Source organism: Trachinotus anak, unplaced genomic scaffold (assembly GCF_046630095.1).
Source record: "Trachinotus anak isolate AG129_WGS33_773 ecotype Australia unplaced genomic scaffold, CSIRO_AGI_Tana_v1 ptg000014l, whole genome shotgun sequence".
NCBI lineage: Eukaryota > Metazoa > Chordata > Actinopteri > Carangiformes > Carangidae > Trachinotus > Trachinotus anak.
The window spans coordinates 18,484,603-18,505,288 of record NW_027273865.1 but is presented as its reverse complement, the minus strand read 5'-3'; the positions used below and the strand labels follow the sequence as shown (position 1 = coordinate 18,505,288).

General features: G+C 39.4%; 2 protein-coding genes across 2 annotated transcripts; both read left to right on the top strand.

The window, feature by feature from the left end:
- The first annotated feature begins 955 nt into the window (after window positions 1-955).
- ctsc (cathepsin C) lies at window positions 956-9,725 on the top strand. The gene is made up of 9 exons (XM_071496691.1): window positions 956-1,094; window positions 1,288-1,656; window positions 2,131-2,276; window positions 3,072-3,226; window positions 5,124-5,279; window positions 5,675-5,793; window positions 7,205-7,336; window positions 7,748-7,980; window positions 8,346-9,725. Exons 2-9 carry the CDS (start codon window positions 1,497-1,499, stop codon window positions 8,610-8,612), a joined length of 1,368 nt encoding a protein of 455 aa, XP_071352792.1. The 5' UTR covers window positions 956-1,094; window positions 1,288-1,496; the 3' UTR covers window positions 8,613-9,725.
- Window positions 9,726-10,707: 982 nt separating this feature from the next.
- On the top strand, window positions 10,708-19,500 carry rab38a (RAB38a, member RAS oncogene family). Its single transcript, XM_071497241.1, has 3 exons — window positions 10,708-11,065; window positions 15,023-15,303; window positions 18,141-19,500. Exons 1-3 carry the CDS (start codon window positions 10,864-10,866, stop codon window positions 18,294-18,296), a joined length of 639 nt encoding a protein of 212 aa, XP_071353342.1. The 5' UTR covers window positions 10,708-10,863; the 3' UTR covers window positions 18,297-19,500.
- The last annotated feature ends 1,186 nt before the right edge of the window (window positions 19,501-20,686 follow it).

Here is a 20,686-nt window from a genome sequence, read left to right as displayed (position 1 = left end):
ACATTTAAACACTCAGATCACCTCTGTGTGCAGGGCAATTTGCTGCTCCTGATATGTTGTTGTTTGGTCTTTCTGGCTCTCACGCCATCACAGACCCTGATGATGTCTCAGTTTTCCTACATGACCATATTACTAATATAGATCTTTTTTTTTTATTTTAACCAAGCTGTCTTTTGAAAACAACTATTATATTTTTGCAAACCCTACCAAACCTGAGTGCATGCAGAGTTATAAAACACAGTGGTTCATTATGAAGTGATGTGTTTGTTAAGATAACACCGTGAAAATGTGAATGTATTTACAAAGTGATTGTAAATGTCAAATGGTTGTGTTTTGCTTAAATGGGATCCTTTGAAAAATGATTGTAAGCAGACTTGCTGCATTCCCAAACATGAGCAATGGAACTATAAAGAGTAAACAATCTATAGTGTACGATAGTGAGCAGTGAACTGATATTTCAGACCCTTGTTAATCTTCATCATTTGTCTCATCTTTGACAGGTGTTGTGTCACACAACTGTCACTTCTGCATCTATAATCTGTGATGTGTTACACTCAGGGGTTGTTAAGTGAAAGTAATGTGGCCCACAGGCCATAGACACTCTGAGTGTTTGTGACACTGTGGGAATTTTTGAAAAATGCGCATGAATTTACACACTTACTATGCGGGCACTTGAATAAATGATTGACAGTAAAAATTATGTACTAGGGTATATAAGCAGGTGATCTAGATACAGCATTAAAGAATCCGTATAAGTTTTAGCAATAAATCAGCAGGTAGGCCAAATATATATATATTTAAAAAAAACTAAAAAAATGTCAAAGTCAAATCAAACTAACCCTAATTTGCTGCAATAAAAATGTCAGTGCACCTTCTTATCAATCACATACAGTGAATTAGGTTACACAGCCAACCTGATTCCTGATTTCTCAAAGAGTTCCACTTAAAGTCTTTACGTCTACTGCGCATGCCCCCACTCAGCTGGCTGGTCATATGACAAGGTAAACGAAACCAAAAGGCGAGGGAGAGACAAAGGAAAGTCGAGAGCAAGAGCGACACTGCCTTGTACGTCCGTGTTCTGTCGGTTTATCAAGGTAAACATTATTGATAACCTAGTGCTGAAAGTAGATGTCATTAAAGAAGAAAAAGTTGTGAAATAATGTTGTGGAAATAGTCTTATATTATTAGTAATATCTAAAGTAAAAATGTGTTTGGCGAAGTCTGCTGTAAACGTTAGGCAGTTGGATAAACCGCTAGCTAATAGTGCGATGTACTTTTTGTCTTCAGGGACTCATCTTGACGTGTGACTCTTTGGTAAAAGTTTCTGAACGCATAAATACTGGGCAGAGGACAGGGGTCACCCGAAGACTGGTGGTGCAGAAAACAACTGCTGTCAGACTTTCTGGCTTTTCTAAGAAGACGCGGATCTGGCTGCGTAGTTCTTAGCGTGTGTCTACTTCAGTGTGTGTGGGCAGGTAAGCTAGCTCTGTGCGGAGATGAGGCTTAACGGCGTGCTAGTGTGTGTGTTCCTGCTTTGGGCTGAAGGGTCCTGGGGTGACACGCCGGCCAACTGCACCTATGAAGAGCTGGTGGGAACATGGGTGCTCCAGGTGTCTAAAGGAGGGCACGACAGGACCATCGACTGCTCCGCTGAAGGTAATAGTGCCCCTACCCTCCACCCACCCGCTCTCACACTGCAGGACAAAACCTTTCACACCATGGGACTGAGACGAAGCAGTTTCGCAATTTGGAAATCATGTGGCATGTTGGAGCCTGTGGTGTGTGGGTTTTTAGTTAATACGGAACCTGCAGCAGATGATTCACAGATCACTTCCTCTTTGTCTTATCTGGTTTGAATGAAAACCCATCGTTCACAAATGTTTTTTGTGAATATGTCAAACATACACCTGTTACTGACTGTGTGTGTGTGTGTGTGTGTGTGTGTGTGTGTGTGTGTGAGAGAGAGAGAGAGAGAGAGAGAGATTTAATTGTGACTCACTAGGAAACTGCAGATGAAAATAAGCTTTGAGCTAAACTCTGGAACAACACTGATTGGAAACGAACAAAAGTCACTGTAGTTGAATCATCACCTGCAGTTAAACACTTGTATGTTGTGACGTTCCTCCTCAGCTACATTTGAGAAGTCTGTGACTGTGACCCTGGAGAAACTGTCTGTAGCCACAGATGAGCTGGGGAACACTGGCTTTTTCACCATCATCTACAACCAGGGCTTTGAAGTGGTCATCAATGGGTACAAATGGTTCGCCTTCTTCAAGGTAAAAGATGAGTTGACACAAGTCGTCTATTTAAATGATAATTTCGGTATGGTAATCATAGAATAACCTGTCGTCTCCCGGCTGCTCAGGTTTTCACTGCAGTTAGCTGAAAAATCTTGCTGCAAACCTCTTAAAATCATTATGTTGGTTGTTACAGATGCATCACATGCTGTTCATTGTCCTTGAGTCATAGCCCAACTCATCACGGGCTCAGTGTAGCTCATTTCCTCACTCTAAACATTGCCAAAGATGTCAAGGAAGTTGCTCTGTGCCTAGGTGATATTTTTAAACATTTATTGACATTTAAGGTTTAGTTTCAATGTCACTCAGTTTCCTGTCCCTTCATCTGATATGACTGTCTCTGTAAAACTCAGATCACGCTGAAATATGCGCTTTATTTAAAGGTTAATCTCTCGGTCATGTGTTATTTTTCCTCACTCACATGACACTGAGTATATGGAAGTGTCATGGCCCATCTGTCTGTTATGTTTTGTCCATGTTTAGTTCAACTTCCTCCTTCTCTGGACTTGATTCTGCTTAATACAGCATTATGAGTAGAGCGGGGAGATTTTGTTGCTTTAGACTTGTGCTGGTTCTTGTATTTCCTCCTTTAACTTATAACTCTTAGTCTGAATAATGTACTGAAAATAGATTTTACCTTGTACTGAATAATCTGAGGTTCATTTAGATGCATTTTTTTTTTTTCTTAAAGACCTGAGTGTTTGCATAAAATGACATAACTGAATTGTATACTGGACAACAAGCCTCAATCTATTTGTCTCCCTACTCTTTCAGTATTCTGTGGACGGACCTAAGGTGACCAGCTACTGTGACCAGACCCTGCCAGGCTGGGTCCATGATGTCCTGGGGAACAACTGGGCCTGTTTTGTAGGGAAGAGGGTGAAACCAGTACCACCCCGTACAGATTACAAACCATTTTTCAGCAGCAGGTATGTAATTTATGATAGATCGTTACATAACCAAAATACAAAGTAGATAAACAGGCTAATAAACACAAGCTAATGAGCTGGGGAACATGGGAAAATCTGTTTGTACTCAGAATTTCTGGCATCTCTGCTTTAATCTACACTTTCTTTTGTTCCACTGTTTCTCATGTAATGTGAACTGAGTTGGCCTCAGCACACCTTGGAAATCGGCCTGGCATCAGAATTCACATCTGAGAAATCTGGCAATAAAAAGCTTAATCGTTGCTGAACAGGCGATGCTGAAAAACATTGAGAAATGAATGTTTAGTCAACATCTTGCGCCAGTTTCTGGCAAAGCTGCTTCCTTGACTTTTTGGTTTTAGGTGGATTGAACTCAAGTTTTGTTTGTAATTCAACCATAAAAATATATATATGACCAAATAGTTTTTTCTGGGACCAGAGTGATACAAGTTATTGGTTAAGTGGATGAATCACTGGTATCTACTGTGTTGTCCAAATGTCTGAGTTAACCGCCAAAAACTCTGTTAACTGTTAAGTGTGTCACACACTTATACAGTTTTAGTTATGACTTTAGCACATTTCTCAAATGCAACTGCATCACAAACGTGTACAGGGTTTGTATTTTCAGAGTCAAAATTAGTTTGCTTTCACCATTGCATTTGTTTTTTTGTTTTTTTTTTTAAAAGAGTATGCAAAGGTTTATTGTTTACGAGCATTTTTCTGCTCAACATCGTGCTGGAAAGAGACCTCTTCCACACTATTTGCAGGCAATAGTATGGATATGCAAGATTGCAATTTCTCTTGATCAGTGTGCCATTAAAGCTGTGAGTCACTAACTCAGGAACAGGCAAAATGTCTCCACACCTTGACACTTCAAACTGTATCATGCTGTGTTTTCCTCACATACAGGAAGTTGACAGTTGCCACCGAAAAGTTTATTCTTGGTAGTATTAATCTGTAGGTAGCGCCTCCTTCCATTATAAAATGTGAAACCTTGCCACCATGGTAATGATTTGCCATTTACTTGTGTAAATCATTACTTGTATAAACGTAAAACAAGTGGATTTTTAAATGGCAACACTCCTATCAAGGCTGCAGACTTAAAGGAGTGGGATCTTTTCTGCACGATTCTGTAGCCAATGTGATCATTGTAGGTCTGCCATGTTTAAGTCTGGATGAAAATGACTTGTATTGTGTTGGAAGTTGTTCTCCACTACCTTCCCTAGGAACCCTCAGTTAGGTGCAGATTCTTATTGGAATAATCTTCAGCGCCTGAGGGAACAATTTAGCCTGAAACTGTTTTCCAATGCTTTTCCTGACATCATAATGAATACCTGGAGAATATCTGTGCAAGGCTTTATTATTATTATTATTATTATTATTATTATTATTATTACTTATTTATTATAAGTTAGACTAACTCACAGAAGGACCGTACTGAGTGACTGTCTTAATTATGTTTTGGTCTTATTAAAAAACCAAAACATTTCACACTATGTATTAGTGGCATGGACATTAATAAAGATGCATATTAATATTTGATGGACATGTTGGTAAGCAACAGTAAGGAAAACCCATACCAGTTTGATACAGGAGGTGAGCAAATGCCGTCCTGCACTACTGTAATAACTATTGCTTGTAGTACTGGCGGTAAACTTGTAGGAGTTGGTAAACAAAATTGCAGAACTCTACCCTCTGTTGTGCCGTCCAGCACAACAGCAATGCAGTTTAACAAGACCACAAAATGTAACACAAAGTTCCATCAAGAAAAAGAATACAGGCTTCACAAGGTGTTTTTTTTTATTGTAGCACTGCTGTATAATTTTATCAAACTGTCAGGTGTATTTTGTATTTGTTTTTTTTTTTTCTTTTAAAAATAACCTTGTGTGACGCCCTGCAGGCTGCTGCAGAAACCGTACAAACATAACCTGGACTTCATTGATTCCATCAACTCAGTTCAGAGTTCCTGGAAGGCTGGTCCCTACCCGGAGCATGAGACGTACACTCTACAGGAGCTGCACTACAGAGCAGGAGGGCCCGCCTCCCGTATCCCCATGTGAGCATTTACAGTACATGCATCCCCATAAGGATTTTTTTTTTTTTCCATTACTTGAAAAGCATAATATGCCACCTTTTAGTACTTTTAATGGAATCTGTGTCACAGGCTCCAAATTCAGTTGGCTATCTTTTAACCACCAATCAGTATATGCGAAATAAAAAAACATACTAATGCAACAACTGAAGTAAAACCAGCACAGTCAACATCTGCTAGAACTGAGCTCATGACTTCAAATCCTTACATAATACTAACTGATTAACCTTACTTAGTAATTTTGATCTACATGCATTTCATTTCCAAGGTTATTAAGTTTTCTGTAAAACGTCTGTAATGCAAAATGTTTAACAAAAAATACCCATGTGATCATATTTGCTTCTTTATTTGTACTTCAGACGTGTTCGCCCAATGCCTGTGAGTGCTGATGTAGCCAAGATGGCCAGAGCTCTACCTGAGCACTGGGATTGGAGAAATGTTGACGGTGTTAACTTCGTCAGCCCTGTGCGAAATCAAGGTGACACTCAGTTGTTGTCCTGCAGAAATCTTGAAACTTAGTCTTTTTTTTTTTTTTTTTTTTTTTTTTTTGTTAGCTACTTCAGAACAAATCAACTTTAAATGGACAGAGATTACAGAATGTTACCTGTGCACACATGATATTACAAATGTAAATGCAAAGATGCAAACATTATGAATAGGAAGACTTGAAGGATCAGAGCCTTAACTTTACACTGGAGCCAGCTGTCAGTAAGGGCAGAGACTGAACAGCACCCCGCCAGATACTTTGCTTCCCCCTTGGCAGGTCTGGGTCTGCTCTCTGCTCTCCTCCTGTGTTTCTGTGCAGCCTAGTGTGTGAGCAGAGAGATTATGTGTGCTGAGTGTCTGAGAGGGCCTCTGTAGGGCTGGGTTTAAGGATCTGGAGAGGGTTGAAGTGTTTCAATAGAAGACCTCTAAGCCACTGTGCAGTGCTGTGGAGCTTATTTTGCCAGACTGTTATGAGCCAGGTGGATTTGGAAGGTTCCGTTTCAGTTCACAAAAATTGTTAGGACTGAGGACAAATTGGTCGTTCCAGTGCTGACTTAAAGGAAGATGCAGGTGTAGCAAATGAAAGCTTCATCATAAATCTTATAAGAAAGCTCTTAACTCTTGTGTCATTGTTTTCTCCAGAATCATCTCAGACACTGACGTATTTTGTTATATTTATTATAAAATATTAACGCATTGAAATTATCCCACTAACATAGATCTAATTAAAATGAATGGCTGATACACCTTATTAGTCTTGAGACTCAAGGTCTGGGACCCAAATAAAAACAGCTCTTAGTGTCACCTTGACTTGAGTCATTTATATTAAACGACCCTGCGGGTCCCCACAGCCTCTGTTATCTGACCTAATTTGTTTCTGCAGAGCATTCTGTTAAGAACCTGGAGTCTCTCACTGAGGATGGTAACCAGTGGCTTTAATCAGTGTATCTGTCTCTGTGCCTTGTGCCATTATTATGCATTACAACTAATGCAGATAGGTGTACTCAGTCAGGAACATTACAGGAACTTCAGTCATTAGAATACATTACATTAGTACTTTTGCATTATTAAAATGCACAGTTACCAGTGTATGAGGATTTTATTTCAGGGGTGTTGTATCAGATTTCACCAGCCTGTGTGCGTTAGGTGTTTTTTGACAACATTAGAGGTGTTAACATACGTTAGGAGAGAACATTAAGAGTACCTCTTATCATGTTTTTTAGTAAAGCACCTCTAACCTCCACTCGTTGCAGCCTCAGAAATGACTAGAGTTTTTTTGTTTTTTGTTTTTTTTCTTTTTTAAAAAAAACAAGGATTACAAGCTTCACAAAGTTGGGATCTATTCCAATACTGTTGTGTTTTACAGCAGTGTGATTCAACTGTGATGTAAATCTGTGTTTCAGCATCATGCGGTAGCTGCTACTCCTTTGCCACCATGGGAATGCTGGAATCTCGCATTCGAATCCTCACCAACAACAGTGAGACTCCCACCCTCAGCCCACAACAAGTGGTCTCCTGCTCTGAATATTCTCAAGGTAAACTTAATATTCCATGTGAAGTCCAACATGTATCCAACGTTTAAAACATTTGATGCCAAATGTTTCCAATATGATTTGGGCAGCAGTTAGAAAATTTAAATGCTGTACTGCTCTATGTAAAGAAAAACTCTAAGCTGCATCCGTAATCAGAACAAGTAGCATTCAAGTGTTTTTTTTTATTTTTTTTTTATTTTTTTTAGAAAGTGTATGTTAACTGCCTTTAGAAACTCAAGTGGTTTCATAACTGCCCTGATTAGAAAATGTTCCCTAATTATTCAGAAGAGTCCTGATAAAAGCCTCATTTAATTTTTCCATCTTGGACCACATAAGTGATTTCAACTTGTAAGAAAATCGCTAACCTCCAAAAATATTACAAACCACATCTAACATCCATCTCTTCTCTTTAAGGTTGTGATGGTGGCTTCCCATACCTGATCGGGAAATATGTGCAGGATTTTGGCATTGTGGATGAGTCTTGCTTTCCATATGTTGCAAAGAACAGTCCTTGTGGCATACCTCAAAACTGCGGCCGCATTTACACAGCAGAATACAGCTACGTCGGTGGGTTTTATGGCGGCTGCAGTGAGACAGCCATGATGCTGGATTTGGTCAAGAATGGCCCCATGGGAGTGGCCTTTGAGGTACAATAGCTGCTCACTGTGTCAACTGCTATTCCTGCGTTTGGTTTTTTTTTTTTTTGTCATGGTTTTTTAAAGAGTAATTTCGTTACTCCATCTAATTTTATATTTCTCATTTATGTCAACCACTCTCAATCAGGTTTAACTCGTTCTGTTAACACAGCTAAAATAGCAACAATGGTAACAGTCAGAGCAACAGCTCCTACAAGTGTTAAATAATTAATTTGAAAACACATCCTTATCTTGATTATATTAAAAAAAAAAAAAAATTCTGTACTTTATTATAGACCTTTCTGCATCATAACTATAGCTTGAACTTAATGTAAAGTTTAAAAAAAATGAAGTAAATTGTCCATTTCCTTTCACAGGTCTACCCCGACTTCATGCACTATCAGGAGGGTATCTACCACCACACAGGCCTTGCAGACCCCTTCAATCCCTTCGAGCTGACCAACCATGCTGTGCTGCTGGTGGGGTATGGCCAGTGCCACAAGACCGGACAGAAGTACTGGATTGTTAAGAACAGCTGGGGCACAGGCTGGGGCGAGGAAGGCTACTTCCGTATCCGCCGTGGTAGTGACGAGTGTGCTATTGAGAGCATCGCAGTCGCAGCCAAACCTATCCCCAAACTGTAAAGTCAGGATGGGAGGAATAGGTGTTCTGATGAGTCTCAATAGTGCGTCTTAGATTATATTTTTTTCCCCTGTATAGCTTGGGTGTTTTCAGTGTGTGCTTGCGAGGTTTGAAATGTTTTTGTTTGAAATTTAGAAAGTTACAATCTGAACTTTTTTAACAGCAGGTGACATCATACAGATGTCAAGTGCTGCAGTGCATACAACCTGCATGAAACTGGACAGCTGTGGATAATTCACCCAAAACCAAAAGTAGCAAGTTTTATCACTCAAAATGTAAACCTTAAACAAGACATTTCATTCTGATTAACCTTCTGTAACCTGTCAAATGTTTACAGTAGTGGAGCCAAGCAATGTCACTGATGGTTGTGTTTCAACTGATCAACAGATGGAAACCTGAAATGTTTTGTCAGCCCTGTCTTCATTTACAGAGCCATTCTGCTTGTTCAGGAAGGCCATGGGAGTAACAAGATAAAACAACATCCAATTACTACTATGCAAATACAGTTCCACATTAGTTAGGAGCGTAAATAGGGACACAAAAACCTCTCTTCTGATTTCTAAAAATATTGACACATACTGCGCATGTTACTGCCTGATTATTTTATTTTATTTTATTTTATTTTTACTGTTTTTTTTTTTTTTTCAGCATACATTGATTAGCTGCCTGTGGATGATCAATTTAAGCTGTAACTGCCGACAAAGACTTGGAATCAAAATAGATTGGCACATACTGTGACAAATCATGACAGGTAGTAATTTCTAGCTGCCGTGTTTAAAGGGAATTCACAACTGAGGAGTCAGTATTTGTTTTTGTCTGTCAGATGCAGGACCTTGATTCTTTGTCTCAGGGAAGCACAGTGGAGAATTTAAGTGTCTTCGGTCCTTGCATCAAATTGAAACCATGACTGCCATATTCCTGTGGGGTAAATTTGTAGACTTCCTTGTGAAGCATTTAAAAGGGACTTCTTAATTAATGAAGGGACATATCTGACTGCAGTGCCTTTATTCTGCTTCCCATTTACCCATATGTTTCCATGTAAGCATTTGTTTGACATTGTAATGAGATTTGCACAGTTTTTTTTAATCTGATGGAATAAAAGCATTTCAGGACTATTTGGTTTTATTTGTATGTTTTTATGCCTTGGTGTCAGTGACAGCCAGGGCTCGAGGCATATTTTTTTTGGGTTGTCAATCTGTCCCTCCCATTCTCATGGACATGATATATTATCAACGCCTTGATAGAATTTCTTCAAATGTGGCACAAACACTCACTCGCAGGAGGACACGGATGAACTGATTATACTAGTGGTCAAAGGTATGGTTTTGGCTTTGTGAACGCAATATCTCCATAACGCCTTGAGGGAATTTCTTCCAATTTGGTAAAAATATTTACCTAAACTCAATGGCAAACTGATTAGATTTTAGTGGCCAAAGGTCAAGGTCAACATGAATTTATAGCAATAGCTCAAGAACTTGAGGGAATCTCTCCAAATTTGGCGTAAATGTTCATTTGGACTCAAGGATGCACTGATTTTGGTGGTCAAAAGTCAAGCATGGTGACCTCACAAAACATTTTTAGCCATTACAGCAAATATGACAAAATTTCACAAAAATGGTTAATATTTTGGATAAACAGGGATGTAATGTATTTTTTTTTTTTGTTTTTTTTTTTTAAAAACAAAAATAAAATACACCATCGGAGGATAAAGTGGTGGAGAAAGGTAAGTACATTTACTCAAGCTCTGTAATTAAGTTTTGAGGTACTCCTATGAGTACCTCCATTTACTGCTACTGTATATTTCATTTACTGTATACTTCAAGGGAAGAACTGTGTTTTTTCTTTTTAGTCATTACCTTTATCTGACAGCTTACTTGCAGGTTCAGTTTTTTCACAAAAATCTTAATGATCTCATCAAAGTAAATGCTTTTTATCGATTACACTACCCGACAATGTATAAAAAAGCTGACCCTCAACCAGCTCCAACATTAAAATGTTACTTGATAAGTTCACTCTGCTGACAATAGGTACTGTTTATTTATTAATACAGACTCTAGCTGTTCCCCCTGCGTGAGTCACAAGGTCCAGACGTCTCTGCTCCACTTCCCTCTGTGGGCCAGGGCGTACCTCACCTCCCCTTCTCACTACCAGCTCTCTAGTTCCCTCCGCGCTGTCCTGTGCTGCTTCCCTCTCATCCCCCGGTCCTCTCCTTCACGGTGGATTCATGCTCAGCTCTCGCCCTCCTCGGTCGCCATGCAGAACAACCACCACAAGGAGCATCTCTATAAGATTCTTGTGATAGGGGACCTCGGGGTCGGCAAGACCAGCATCATCAAGCGGTATGTCCATCACAACTTCAGCCCCAACTACCGAGCCACCATCGGGGTGGACTTCGCTCTCAAGGTCCTCAACTGGGACCAGGAGACGGTGCGCCTGCAGCTGTGGGACATTGCAGGTACGGTCCAACTTTTACGCACGTCTCACATGAAAAAGCAGCTGTGCAAGACCGAGACCATTTTTGTATGGAACGTGAAATTCCCCACGCAAGGTATCTTGTGCGACTTACTTTCCTCTGACTCAAACTTTACTCATGTTTTTTGAAAGGAGCCACAGCCTGGGAGAGTTATTGGTATCTTTAAAAGAATAGATGTATTAGAAATGTGTAGGGACTTTTAAAGAGGTGGTTCATATGATGGGACACACTGGTCAAAAACAGATGGGATTGCTTACAGTTCTTGTCTTTTTTTTTAGTTCAGATTTTCAGATGAAACTGAAAATGGGCAGTACTTGGATAGAAAATTAAAGAAAAGCACCGAATCGTTTGAAGAATATCTTTCAAGTAGAATTAGCTTAATGCTGCATTTAGAAATTTTATTAATGTTAGTGTCAAGCTGTAGTAATGGTGAAAATTATGGTCAGATTTATTTTGTTGTTTTTTTCAAATGTTAGACGATTGGATGAATCAGCTTCATAATCACATAGTGAGGTGGCTTTAATGAAACATGGTTAATGCCTGCCATGTTAGCTTAGAGACTAATTATCCCAATAATAAATGAAATGAAAACTGTAGGCTGTTTTTTCCTTTCAGTAAAGCTGATCGATTATTTCAAGTCAGAGAATATGAGGCCTGAGAAAAAAAAACACTGACATCTGACACTAACATCATTACTGACTTCCCGAATGTCGGAGGTACAGTGATCCAGAAAATAAGCATCAGATCATTTTGTCACAGTTGTTATTTAACCATTTCCACTGAAGGATGATGTTGAGGGTTGTCCAGGCCTAATGTTCCTCATGGGTACCAGCTGACCTGTTGGCATCACTCACATCATTTGGCTACGCATTTCTGTTATTACATGCTCCTTTTTATTTACATTCCCATGGAAAATACACACAAATACGGAGAAGCCATAAAACAGGAAAAATGTTTCCTCTGAGGAGCCAAAATCACAAGCTGTATGGGTTATGAATATTATTGTATAAATTTTGTTGATATTAAATAAAGCCCATTCAAACCATACCTTTCATAAACAAAATGTATTTAAAGCTGCCTATGTCTGTAGGGCAGTACACCAATGGCATCTACAGCAGCTAAGATTAAGTACATGTCATCCTTTGGACATAAAATAAGCCATACTTTTCTTGCTGAGTGTCACATGACCTTATGAAAGAGCATCATGACACCACATGATATAACAAAAAGCAGTCATGGCAACAGTCTGCCACATTATGATCATTTTTAGTATAAACCACTGTATCAGCTGGTCGGTTGGGCATAAAAAAATTAGATAATAAATCTAATTTAGAGCCAAATACTGTGGGAGTGCATGTTTCATGGCTTATAACAAAATACAAGCATGTTTATTATATAATGGCTACAACATGGTGGGCAAACGTACAGGATGTCTTTTTACCTAAATGTATGCAATCACATATCCACCCATTCTGTTATTCATACATACATTTATACATGAACAGTAATTCAATCTTGCTGGTTGCCTCTCATTTCTTCTCTGTAATCTGCTGAAGTATGTGGCCTTCTCCCTCTATACGTTCCAACTGTTACTCTGATCTGAGGAGCAGAAGGGTCTGTTTGATAAGAAGACAGAAATGTGTGAGAATGAGAAATTCTCATCTTCGTGTGAATGCTCTCATTGGCTTTGGGGAGCGCAGAAATCAGAAATAATGCAGGCTTTTGACTGCGATGCTGTTGGGTAAGATAACAAACCTACAGGCTACTGCAGTCTCTTCTCACATGAGTGTCGGCTGAGGTTTAGAAGAATCCTCTGACCTGCTGCTCTCTCCCCTCCTGCGTGCCCTCTCCAGTAAGCGCAAGCAGTCATGTGTCTCAAACTCATGTGAAGGAGATTTGAGGCCCAAGTGCTTGTATACAGAAAGCTTTTATTGTGAACTAATGATGAGCATCTCCCCCAGAGACTGTATGTGCTTCCTACAAAGGCCCTGAAGTTATTGAAGCCCTGAGGTGGGAAAACATAAATTGCAATATTTAGATGAGCTCTGTCCATTACAGTGTCAGTGGCTCTCCAATTAGTAAAGATTATGTCAAATAATGTAATTTGTGTCTGGTGTTTTATAAAGCTTGGTTTTTGCAGTTTACTTTAGCCAGCACTGCTGTAGATTTGTGTTCGGATTTGATGATGGACTGAAGTTTTCTCATGCCACAGATGTAATAACTCACTTGCTGTTTCTGTGTGTTTCCCAAGACAAATAACAACTTCAACCATTCTATTTTTATCTGCCATTTTTCTGGGCCCTGTGCAGACACGACGACAGGGCTATAGCTAAACAGGCCTATACATGATTGGAGTGAGGTGGGTTTGGGGCTGTGCTGCTATCATATACTGTTCTGCCTTATGAAATCCTATAAATATACACATTGAGCTGTGGAAGACTCAATACCAAGACTGGTGTTGGTATTAATGATCCATTCCTCTTCTTACTATGAGGACTGTGTTCTTGCATAAACACACAGTTTCTGCCAAAGTTGAACAGCTTTGGTTGTTTCACATAACAGCTTTATGAATTTGTGTTTTCGTCTGTCTTCTGACTGGTATTGAGTGGGCAAGGCACAGTTTCAAAAGGACGGTTACATATTTCTGTGCACCAATCAGGATTTACCAACATTTGAATCAAAATCTGATAACAGTCGTGGGGCCGTTTGCTTATGTAGACTGCTGTCAATCAAAAAGAACAAAGTACACCCACACAGTCTGATGAAGCAGATTAAGCAGATTTTACCATTTATATTTATAACTGATAACATGTAAGGGTGTCTTTCTTTTAACTTTATCTGAAATTTTTGCTGATTTAGTCACATGTAATGCTGATGTTATAGAGAAATACTTCAAACATAGGCCTTTAAGCATCCTCTATAATAATCATTGCCTTATAACTTAAACACTTGCGTGTTTAAGTTAGGTTATACAGTAAGCTGGAAACATAGTTTTTCACTTGGTATGTTATAATGATAAGAATAATACATCATAATATAATACAAGCCTCTGCCCTTGTGATACTGTGTGTCCTTGAACATGGCACACATCATCCCAGGTGTTCTACACCGGACCCCCAGCTCTGATCCACCTGTGCAGGACAGCAGGTGTATTGAAAATGGCCATATTGGCCTCAGCACAGTAACATTGTACATTAACATTAACTCCTCTCCTCTTTACCACAATGTCACCTGCTTTTGGAAGGACTAGCTTAGGCTTTTGTTGAGCCCACAGTCTGAAAGTGTCTGTCAGATACAAGCTGACTATATGCCGCCACTGTGCAGCTGGTACTGATGGTGCTCTAGCAGAAGTTATGGATGGGAAAATCAGTGTGGATACAACATTCCAGCAGAGCTTATCGAATTAATTTTACCCTCAGGAATTTTTACAGACAACTTCACAGGCTGGCACGCACACATACACACTAAAGACCCCTCTCTCCTCCTCCCATCCTGCCTCTATCTGTGTCTGCATCTTCTCTCTCTCTCTCTCTCTCTCTCTCTCTCTCTCTCTCTCTCTCTCTCTCTTTCTGCAGCTCTTTTAACAGTAAAAACTTGCATGTAAATGAGTGCGTGGAGGTATGGAGGAGCTGAGGCATGTAGAGAATGTGTGCATGGCGACACATATTGGACTGGGTTGTGATAAAATTTGTAAAACAGATGACTTGTATTTGAGATTCTGTGTCTGTTTGCTGCTAAGGTGACACTGCATCACTTCCATCTTTCTGTGTGTGGCATCATGCAGGTGATCTGCTGTGTCGGGAACAAAAGGGAAATAGGAATTTATTTACGTGCATCAATAAAAGTTTAAAAAGTTTGTAAACCTTCACAATGATACCAAATGATAACCCTTTTATTTTTGTATGTGCATGTGTATCTTTGTTTGTGTGTGTCTTCCAGGTCAGGAGAGGTTCGGCAACATGACTCGTGTGTACTATCGTGAGGCCATGGGCGCCTTCATCGTGTTTGACGTCACAAGGCCTGCCTCCTTTGAGGCCGTCACCAAATGGAAGGAGGACTTGGATTCCAAACTGACACTTGCCAATGGGAAACATGTAGCCACTGTGCTTTTGGCTAATAAATGTGACCAGGGGCGGGACGTACTGACCAATAACGGAATAAAGATGGAACAGTTCTGCCAGGAGAACGGCTTCGTGGGATGGTATGAGACGTCTGCTAAGGTGAGAAAGATTGGCTACACACACACACACACACACACACACACACACACACATAAACTAAGATGTAACATAGCAAGCAGGAAGTAGCAGTGAATACAAAGACCGACCTTCAACAGGAGCTCTGAGGTTCAAGCCCCTGTGTCAGCAGGCGTGTCCTTCCTGTTCAAATGACCTTGAGAAGCAGCTGACTCCCTACCAGCTCGACTGTATCAGACCCACCACCTGATCATCCCGTGGAGATGCCACCACAGAGGCACATTCAGGATGTGAAGAAATCCTTTAAATTAGCAGAGTTCAACAGACTCCTTGTCTGTTCAATATTTGCATATGAATAAAGCTTCAATCGTTGAGCTCGGCTGCGTTTTGGAAGAGGTGTCTCACAGTACACATTCAGCTTCAGCTGCTCTATCGTCCAGACAATTTTGAGGGAATGTATAAGTCCAATGTTTTCCATTTATTGGCACAGATCTTAAATGAGAGGTTTGACATTTTTCTTTTGGAAATGTGATTATTTGTTTCCTTGTCATGAGTTAGATGAGAAGATTGATGCCACACTCATGTCTGCCCATTAAATATAGAGCTGGAGCCTATGGTAGGTTAGCTGAGCCTGGTACAAAGGTTGGAAAAAGGGGGAAACACACTCTGTGATTACATGAACTAACAAATAGGTATGCAATGCAGATGCAGCCAGAGCAAGTGGGTCAATATATTGAACAAAGGAACAGGAAACTTGCTTAATTGTGTTTGTGTTGTTATTATCAAACCTGTGTAACTTTTGCAGTCTATTTTGTAGAGCAACAAAGCAAACAGATAAACACATAAAAAAAACTGAAAATATCAAACACAAAGTTTAAGATTTAATACTACTAAACCTTAATCGACCAAAGTGAAAATGTATGTATGATTCAGGACTCATTGACACAGACAGAAACGTGGCTTTCAGTTGAGCTGAGGATTCACCCACCTACACACTAACACACTGACACACCAGCACAAGCCCCAATTATAGCAGCTAATGTGGAGCAGGAATCTCACAGCTGGATGGCAAGGAAAGAAAATAGTCTATGACGTGCACATAGACACACACAGGCACACATGCATTCAAACCTTTATGCATTGATATACAATACAAAAACTGCACTCAAATGTGACCAAAACTGAATCACTCTTGATTATTTTTGTTTTGTTTTGTTCCTTTGCACTATAGCTATGTACCCAGAGAGTGTCCTCATCAAGGCAGCACAAAACAGTTATTTTATTAATAGAAAATATTTACAAATTTTAATCTGCATCTGAATTGAGACAGACAGAAGTGACAGTTTTGGGGTGTTCTTCTAAATAACAAAGAGATAGACCAAGAAACAGGTGATGGAGGCAGCTGGAAATAGTGGTGACCAACAATAACTACTGCAGTGAGGGAACGATCAGGGCAGCTATAAGATCAACTGAAGATTTAAGCTGTTGAAATTGAAGATGAAAACCAGTAAAGTAATTGGGAGGTTTTACTTAAAAACAAACACAACCAGTCATGTGACACTCGTGAAAAATTGTAGATGGTCACACAGTTGGAGCAGGTGTGTGAAAAATTCTAGTTACAACAGTGTCCAAAAGAGCAGTATGCTCTTTGTGTTTGTTTTTATAAAAACATCCCAAAACATTTTCCAGCAGCAGATCTGCTTCCATTTTGCAACCAGCTTTGTCATATTTGTAACTAATAATAAATGAGCCTGGCAATAAATCATGCCACTATTAAGTGATGTGCCTAAGATGTTTCTTTTTCAGCTGAATCAGGTTCTTAAGTCTGCAGTATATCACCAGACATAGAATTATTTCAAACTTTTACCAGAAACAAAGTTGGATATGTTCTGTATGCACGAAAATGCAGAGGAAAGCAGTGAAGCTGGCAGACGGTAGAGCAGGAGCTTTTTTTGTTGTTTTATTTTGGTTTAGCGGAATCTTTTTTTTTTTTCAGATCTAACACTAAGGATGACACATCACGACATGGCACACGCACAGAACGCTTTGTGTGTGTGCCGTGTCGTGAGTTTAGGGCACTGCAGACGCCGCCATGTCACATTCTGCTGAGCAGACTGTTAGATCTCTACTGCTCCTGCAGCACACCTCTCATGTTAGAAAAGAGTTTGTGTGTGTTTGTGCATGTGTGTTTCTCTCTCGTCAATAATTGTTTTTCGTTCTCTCCTCATGTGAACCTCACCCAGGGTCATTTCTGTAATTTACTCAGCTGTCAGCGCTGGTCCATATCGCACTAAATCCTTTTGAATGGATGCTGTCTAATCTCTGGGTGTCATCAAAAGTGGACATTTTGTATTTGTGTTTTATTTTAGAGGGTTTGTAAATCAGCTATGACAGCTTCCCCATGATTATCATGTAGTTCTATAATGTTGGCTGTAATAAATGGGCATCCATCCTGGTGGCCAAGTTGTGTTAGACACATACCATATAACCACAGAGTGATGTCTTCCCCCTCTCTACACCCCGATTCCTGTCTATATCCAATTAAGACAAAATTCCCTCAAAATAATCAATAAACAATTTGGTAATGGCACAATAAAAAATATCATCACAGGAAAATAACATTCACAGGAAAGTGCAGTGGTGCAAAAGCATGTATAGTTGTAGTTTATTTAAAACATTATATTACCCAGGCTATAGTTTGTATGCAAGAGCACGTAAGGCACTGAGATTTAATCTTAGTGCTTTTGTGCATGTGCACATACTGAAGATGAATAATAACTAAATAATTGATTCATCCCTCTCTTTGTTGCTTTCGCCTCCTTTATCTTTCTATTTGTTCTTTTACTTTTTCCTCTCTACAGGAAAACATCAACATCGATGAAGCAGCCAACTGCTTGGTGAAACACATCATTGCCAGTGAGAAAGACATGCTCCAATCAGATGTCTCCGACACCATCACCCCCCAATTAGAGAAGGACAAAGGTGGGACATGCTCCTCCTGCTTCAGGTCCCAGTAACAGCTCCTGACAGCTTGATGTCCTTTTGTATCTCATTACACACAAAGTCAAGTTTGTCTGTGAGCAAGAGACAGAGGGAGAACTACTCTGGCTGTTTTTGAGAAGGAATGTATGAGTGCCAACACTTTCTTCTTCTGGTGGATCGGATGATGGGTGCTGTGTGTGTCTGTGTGTGTGTGTGTGTGTGTGTGTGTGTGTGTGTGTGAGGGTGAGTGGATGACAGAGAGGCAGCTGGCTCAAGGAATGGATGGACTGAAATAGAGGGAGAAAGAGAGAGAAAGGGAGATGGATGCAGCTGTGTGCGCTTGTGAAAGGCAAGGTCACCCTCTTGGTGAGTTTAAGCCTTGATGCTACCACTTTGGTTACCATGGAGACACAGGTAATGACCACATGCATAGAGAGTTTTCAGCAAATTACAGCATATCACTACTGAAGATCCATGGAATCTTTGTTTATAAACAATGGTAGCTGCCTCTCTTTCTCCCTCCTTCTCCTTCTCTTTCTTTCTCAGTCCCTTCATCCCCCCCTTCTTTTCTTTCAGTCTCTTGCCCACTCTTTACCCACTTCTTTCTCCTCGCCCCCTCCCTCACAGCAAAAAGCAAATGTATGTCTTGTTTTCCTCCAAGTAACCAAAGCAATTCATTGTAAGTCCTGATAACACTACAGTTACATTACATTGTTTCTTTAGATCTGGTTTCATTTTATTGTACATGGGGCCAGTTCTTTTTTGTCCTCTGTTATATACAACTGGCTCCAATAATGTGATGTACAGCAGATTTTACTGATGTAATTAAAGTGCCTTTTCTAATACATCCCATTTTATTTAATGTCTACAATAGATATATTCACTATATATTTAATTTATAAGTGCACTTAAAAGTATGTGTATGATAACTGTCATCACTGACTTAGAAATCAACTAATTTCATGTCAACGTATTCAAACCTCTATGACAAACACTGTGTGTTAAAGAAAGCAGTGTCAAAGCAAGGATAATTTTTTTTTTCCATTTTAATTAAATGGTTTTATATCAAATTTCTATTCCACTGTTCAATATTTGTAATATTTGTAATTATGGCATAAATGCATATATATATAAACATGTACATATTATATACAGAGTAATGAGACAGGTTATAGAGCCAAAGACGTATTCAGTTTTCAACATGTTCATATGAATAAAGCATAGCTTTACTGACCCACAGTGTGCCTACGTGTGATTTGATGTCATCATTTTTTAAAAGGCTCTGCACTATTAGCTGTTTCCAATTACTGACTGATTAGACCTCTAGTAATGTCGAAGGTGGGCACTTACACGTGATCATTTTAGCATCTGTTTCAGTTTGACCCGATCTCTCTGCACTGACATCTCCCTGTTACTTTCGTGGCCAAATAAAGACACAAACAGACAGACTGTGATTTTTTTCAGCCTTGTCATGAAACATTACCAAGAACTTCACAGCCAGTCAGGTCAATGTATATATCAAATATATTATTTTACTACCCACAAACATAAAAATAATCATTTTTTTATCAAACATCAAACAATACACCGTAGAAATATATTACATTGGATGTTCATTTTTCTTGCACGATAACATATCAGTGTATAAGGACTTAAGTGTAGTATGTCCTTGAGTTGATACTAGTGGATACTACTTACAAGTATCAGTGTAAGAAAAAAATTAATAGCAGATGTAGGATCAATCCACATCTTTGTTTATCTGTTCTTACTTTGAACATACTGCACGTACTGTAATCAATCGTGATCATTTAAGAGTTGCTTTGAAAAGTTACATTTACACTGCTTCCTCTCTTTACTCTCACACTGGTACTTAATTGTGCCTTCTCAAATATAATCCCGAGTAGTTTGATAAATATTGTCCCTGATATCTTCTGACAATGTGGTTAATTAATGAACCATTCTCAAAATCATTGACTGGCACAATCAATTAACATACAAGGCATCTGATTTGTGCTCTAAGCTATAACTTTTGCTGGATCTACACACTGAAGAAATAATGATTTATCTTTAGAAAGTGGCTGCACAGAATGAATTTTTCCATGCTACCGCGTCTCTCTTTTTAAAATATTTCAGTCCTCTGGACAAACATTCCTCTTTTATGATTATTTCTGCTGTTTTTCTCACTGTGTATGAGTTACTGGTCTCTCCTGCTAATATGCTGAAAATCCGATTTCACAGAGAAAAAGTTCAGATTGTAGTATAACCGATTTTTTTCCCTCAATAACCTGCTGCTGACCTGCCTTGTGACTGCAGCCAGGCACCAAACACATACCTTCATACCTACATACCACTGTAGAGCACTGTTATAGGCTTGCATTGTATCTGAAAATACACACCTTCAAAGGCATTGACACCACATACTCTA

Bases quoted from the DNA above. Each gene is read 5' to 3' on its own strand.
- rab38a (XM_071497241.1), top strand. From the start codon at position 10,864: ATGCAGAACAACCACCACAAGGAGCATCTCTATAAGATTCTTGTGATA. The intron at 11,066-15,022 runs GTACGGTCCAAC...TGTGTCTTCCAG, and splicing joins GCAGCTGTGGGACATTGCAG to GTCAGGAGAGGTTCGGCAAC. The intron at 15,304-18,140 runs GTGAGAAAGATT...TCCTCTCTACAG, and splicing joins GGTATGAGACGTCTGCTAAG to GAAAACATCAACATCGATGA.
- ctsc (XM_071496691.1), top strand. From the start codon at position 1,497: ATGAGGCTTAACGGCGTGCTAGTGTGTGTGTTCCTGCTTTGGGCTGAA. The intron at 5,794-7,204 runs GTGACACTCAGT...TCTGTGTTTCAG, and splicing joins CAGCCCTGTGCGAAATCAAG to CATCATGCGGTAGCTGCTAC. The intron at 7,337-7,747 runs GTAAACTTAATA...CTTCTCTTTAAG, and splicing joins CTGCTCTGAATATTCTCAAG to GTTGTGATGGTGGCTTCCCA.